A 5,607-nucleotide genomic window follows, 5' to 3' on the forward strand; every position below is an offset into this window, starting at 1 on the left:
CTGTCTCTGTCTCAAAAATAAATAAACGCTAAAAAAAAATTAAAAAAAAAAGAGGCGCAGTATCATGCATTCACTTACCTAATTTTGATGACAATTATGTTACTATCCTTGTTTTACAGACTGGGAAGACAATCTCTGGGGAGATTAAATAATTTGCCCTGCGTCACACTGGGTTTTCTCTGCAATGCCTACTAGTCATGCTCCTTCAACTCATATGGGTAATTAGCGCCCCCCCACTCCCGTGTAGATCCCCTGCTCATTTCTTTCATGACACCAGTTCCATCTCAGAGTTTATTGATAACTAGGTATAATTAGGACTATTTACCTCAAAGAGCTCAGTAGGAGTGGAAAATTTAAGAATGCTGCTGTTTGGTGTGATCTATTTCTCACATTTTGTTCTTGGCGAGAAAACCTGTTCCCATTCTCTACCCTACCCCCAAAATTTGAAAATACTTTTAATCTTTCCATCTTATCCATAAAAAGTATTGTGAATGCAACAATGTGATTAGATCTTAAACATAATGTTGAGCAAAAGAAGTCAGGCACAAGAATACATATTGTATGATTTCATTTATATAAAATACAAACCAGGCAAAATTCACTTGTGCTGTTAGAAGTTAGGATAATGATTACAGTTGAGGAGGAGAGTGACTGGAAGGGAGACCAAAGGGGTTTATTAGGGTGCCGGTCATGTTGTTTACTGATCTGAGTGCAAGTTACATGGATGTGTTTGTGCAAATTCATCCAACTTTACATTTACATTTATCTGCACCATTTAGTAGGCATATTATACTTCAATAAAAAATAATAAAAAAAACCCCACAAACCCCTCAAAACCTACTATTGTGAGTACTTCCCAGGGAGGTACAAGGCATGGTGCTAAATGCTGTTAAGTGCTAGCAAGAGATTAGTGGTTGCTGGGGACTGGAGGGAGGGAAGCATGAGCGAATAACTGCTTAATAGGTGCAGGGTTTTATTTTGGGGTGATGAAAACGTTTTGGAGCTAGACAGAAGTGGTGGTTGCACAACACAGTGAGTGTGCTAAATGCCAGTGAATTGGTCATTTAAAAATGATTCATGTTATGTTCCGTGAGTCTCATCTCAACTGAAAGGTAAAATTGGTTCATTGAATGCAATGTAGTATTCTGGAATGGATCCTGGATCAAAAAAGGCCTTTAGTGGAAAAAGTGGTGAAATATGAATAGTTTGGTATTTGGTATTTTTCTGTTTTGACAAAGGTACCATGGTTATGTAAGATGTCAACATGAGGCAAAGTTGGGTGATGATCATATGGGAACTCTGCACTCTGCAACTTTTCTGAAAACTAAAATTGTTCTAAAATAAAAAGTTAATTAAAGAAAAAAAGAGAAATAGAAGGCCATGGACCACTAGAACAGGATCCTGGCTTTCATAAATTAGTGGTAAGATCTTAAGCAAGTCACTTCTCTCTGATGAGCCTCCATTTCCCATCAGCAAAAATAGAATTAGGTTGCAAAAGTAATTTTTAAACGATTTTTAAGTTTATTTTTGAGAGAGAGTGAGAACGAGCTGGGGATGGGGACAGAGAGGAAGAGAGAGGGTCCCAAGCAGTCTCCACACTCAGCAGGTGCTCCACCTGGGGCCAGATAGGAACCTGAGTCAATATCAAGAGTCAGAGGCTTAACTGACCCAGTCACACAGGTACCCTGATTTTATTTTATTTTTTAAGTAATCTCTACACCCAATATGGGGCTTGAACTTACAACCCCAAGATCAAGAGTCACATGTGCCACTGACTGAGCCCGCTAGATGTCCCTGCAAATGCGATTTTACCTAGGTAAGGATGAAAACCTTCTCACCCTCCAAATCCAGATCAGAATCTCTAGGCATGAAGGGAGGTGGCTTACAAAAGATGAGATTTTTGCCTTAACCTAGTAAGCAACCTTCAAAATCCGGATACCCCTACAGGAATGATTAGGGTGTGCTTGGAAAAAACTGGTTGATAACCTCAGATTCCTCCCAGTCCTTTTAAGTAATCTCTACACCCAGCACGGGGCTTGAACTCACTACCCTGAGGTCAAGACTCACATATTCTACCCACTGAGTCCGCTAGGCCCCACTTCTGTAGTTTCAAGTCATAGTTCCCGCTCTCAGGAAACATGGCTTAGGTAGTCAAAATGTGCTAACTAAAACCATGTGCAAGGAGAGTTCTTTTGGGGATTCAATGACTGGAGACTTACACAATAAAGTAGAAATGGATTGGAATAGATGGTAAGGCAATCCCTCCTTAAGCAGGTTTTGTGTTCCAGGTTTAAGTATGGATTTAACGGGACGCAGTGAGGGGCTGGAATACAGCTATGTTCCAGGAAGATCCACTTGGCAAGCAGTACACAGAAGCTAGGGCAAGCAGAGATGAGGCAAAAAACTGAGCTCAAAGGAAGCCACAGGAGTCCAGATGGGACTTGAGAGTTTAGCTCAGTGGTGCTCATGGGAGTTAAGAAAGGATGTTTCTTTTGTGGAAAAGGAAAAACCACCAGATCTAGTGACTACCGGGGTTGTACCTTTATGAAATGTTATTTATAAATTCATGATTTAAAAAGTTCTGTACATTAGAGAATATAGCATTGTGGCTGAGATCACAAAGGTAACAGTTCTCCTTGATAGAGTTTCAGAGTTTATACTTGAAAGCATTTAGAACGGTGCCAGCCTCATAGTAGGGACTCCATAAATGTTGAGTCATTGAGCAACAAATGTTGAGTCATTGAGCAACTAATACCCATAGGTTGCCCAGCAGAGCCATGAAAACCTCTTGTTGTGGTCGAAGAGCAGCATCTGCTGGCCATCCAAGGTAACGCAGGATCCCGTGTTTACAAAGATCTGGGCGGGTCCACATGTCAAGAACTCTTTGAGGCAGGATCAGTGGGTCCTCCCCAAAAGCATACTATAAACAAGCAGGATGAAAGGGAGTCACCACTTTTAACAAGAATGTTCTTTATTTATACAAAGCATTATAATTTTCCTCAATAGTCTTCACTCAGTTGTCAACAAACTTTTGGCTGTATTCGTTTAACAAATTAACAGTGTCAAACTACATACACCTCACTACCTGTCAACCTCCAAGCGCTCAACTTAGAGACAAACAAAAAAGTGCTTGGGGCACCACATGTCAAGGGAAAAAAAAATAAGATCAACAGAGTTACTTTAGAAGCAGTTAAAGGGGTTGGCTTTTGGGGGTGGGGATTAGATTCCTGAGCACCATCAAATTTCTGCCCTTTAAGCAGGTTATCAAAGTTTCTGGGTTGGCAGATGTGAGAAAAGGAGGGAGAGAGAAAGTGGAATGGGGAACAGAAGAGAGGCAGAAGAGAGACAGGAAGGGAGAAGCACAGAGGGACCAAATGTGCATAGAAGAAAGTTTGGGACTTGTCAGGAATTGGAAGAATGAAAAAACTAAAGCCACAAGCTTGGGAAATGGACTACAAGAAGAGAAAGCCTGGAATTTTATACCTTCCAGGAGGTGACGATAAAGCGATACAGTGGCAGGCAGTGAGGTGCAACTAAGACTAAACCATCTGTGTTTTTTTCCCATTTTGTTTTTGGGGGGTTTTTCTGTTTGTTTTGGTAAGAGTAAGATATTGGCACACTTGCTTGACTAACTCCACTCTACACTGCTGTTTTAAAAGCTTATGAGGCCAGAGAGCAGCCACCCCGGCAGGCCAAATGCCTACCAGGCAATATAGAGGGGCTGCAAGCCAGTGGGTCTGGGGAAATCAAAATTCAATGTTACCTTGAAGTGAAGAGACAACAGATTTCATTATTCTCCTATAGTCTTTTAGTACTTTCCTAAAGCTAAACCATTCTAACCACTTGTAATAAGCTAGTATTGCCATATCCTGTACAGTCACAACCGGCTGACCATGCTCAAAGCCCCAATTTTTCCTGAGCTTTGACTGCCTCTGTGATCTGGAACACAGCAGGCAGCATGGAAGTTATTATTACTTTTTTGGGGGGGGGGGGGGTCAGAACGGAACTGGGGATCAAAAACTGCCTAACCACGTATGTAAGGAAACAGGAGAGATCAGATCGACTAATTACATTAGCCGCCCAGAATCCCTCTCGCCTAAAAGTCATTACCTTCAGACTGATTTAGCAACACAGGACCCTGCTACTCAGATGCTCTGACGGAAGCGCTGGTTTTGATGATGATTCAATCGTCAGTTTTTATTTTGATCTTCTCAGGCTCTTCTGGCTAAGACTACTCTGCCCAGCAGGGAAGAGCTTCTCACAAACGTACCACACGTCAGGGTGGTACTTTCCAGCGTGCCACAGTCTTCCCATCCCGTTAGTTGTCCACTTCCTCCTCCTCATTCGGCTCTTCTTCTTCCAGCCTGTCCTCGTCTTCATCGTTGTCCTCATCCCTGCTCTTGTCTTGCTCTTCCGAATCTGTTTTTTTGTCTTTGTCCTTCTTCTTTTGCTCTGAAGCTTCCTTCTTGCCTTTCTGCTCTCGCCTGTAGGCTGTAAGGAGGAAGGTGGGGGGTTAGGAGGCAGGGCTGAACCAGCAGACTGCAGCAGCTAACTCCACTGTATAACTGGAAAAGCTGGGGCAGAGAAGGAAAAATACAAATCAGATCTGAGGTGGTGCCAACGGAATGGATTCTGAGTCACGTCCAATACTTGTTTCCTGTTCTTACAGGGACCCAAGCAGAGAAGACTCAGGGCCAGGTGAGCAGGTGACACAGGATGAACATCTACTTGGCTGAACAAAGAAGAGGGTCATTACCTTCCAGAGCTTCTTTCAATGGGGTAACGAACCGCTGGAACTCCATCTCTTCCATGGCTGAGAGCACGTCACTGGCATTCAGTGTCTTGCGTTTCCCTTTCATCGCAAAGTTGTTGGCGCTGAAAAAAAAAAAAGACAAAAGGGTTTCAGGGGCTGTCAGACCCCCTCTTGCCGCCTATGGGGTGGGTGGAAAAGGGGCACCAGAGGTGGTACGGAAAAGCCTAGATCTCAGATGCAGGCATTTTTTTGTGACGTGGTTAAGTCCCTCCCTTCCCCGTACAAAAGGGTTAAAGCAAAGCAATTTTGTTGCTTTAGTTTGCTTCAGACCTTGCAACAACTGGATGAGGGCTGAACTTCCCCGCACGGGGGTAGGACACGATTACTGGGGTCTGGGCCCCAGGCCGCGAACTCCGGGGGCCAGGTCTCTGCGACCCCCTTACGCCTCAGCCCAGCTAGGTTCTGGCTAGCTCAGCCTGCCTCACCAGGAAGTGGCGTACAGCACGAAGACGCTGGCGGCGCGGGAGATGGCGCTGCGGGCCTCCTTGGAGATGTTGACACCGTCCGGGAGCTGGAAAAAGAACGTGGGTGAATAAAGCTGCCGGCCCAGGACCTGCTTCCTCTGCTGCCCGCTCGTCCGGGCCCTGGCCCATCCGCCCGCCGAAGCTGCTCACCGCCTCCTTGATGATCCTGGTGATGACGGCATTGGGCAGGTTTAGGTCCTCGGGCCTCTCCGCCATTGCCGCCACCGGCGCCCGCACCTCGGTCTCAAGCGTCTTCTTCAGGCCGCTACGGCGTCCGGACTTCCCGCGTCCCCGCTGTCTGACCCAAAGAGGCTTCCGTCCCGCCCCACG

At 45.1% G+C, this 5,607-nt stretch overlaps 1 protein-coding gene across 1 annotated transcript; it reads right to left on the reverse strand.

The window, feature by feature from the left end:
• Positions 1-2,953: 2,953 nt before the first annotated feature.
• On the reverse strand, positions 2,954-5,595 carry POLE3 (DNA polymerase epsilon 3, accessory subunit). Its single transcript, XM_042913241.1, has 4 exons — positions 5,428-5,595; positions 5,239-5,324; positions 4,757-4,875; positions 2,954-4,491 (listed from the first exon to the last, which is right to left on the reverse strand). The coding sequence occupies exons 1-4, from the start codon at positions 5,491-5,493 to the stop codon at positions 4,319-4,321; spliced, it is 444 nt and encodes a 147-aa protein (XP_042769175.1). The 5' UTR covers positions 5,494-5,595; the 3' UTR covers positions 2,954-4,318.
• Between the last annotated feature and the right edge of the window lie 12 nt (positions 5,596-5,607).

This window comes from Panthera leo, chromosome D4 (genome assembly GCF_018350215.1).
Source record: "Panthera leo isolate Ple1 chromosome D4, P.leo_Ple1_pat1.1, whole genome shotgun sequence".
In the NCBI taxonomy this organism is placed as follows: domain Eukaryota; kingdom Metazoa; phylum Chordata; class Mammalia; order Carnivora; family Felidae; genus Panthera; species Panthera leo.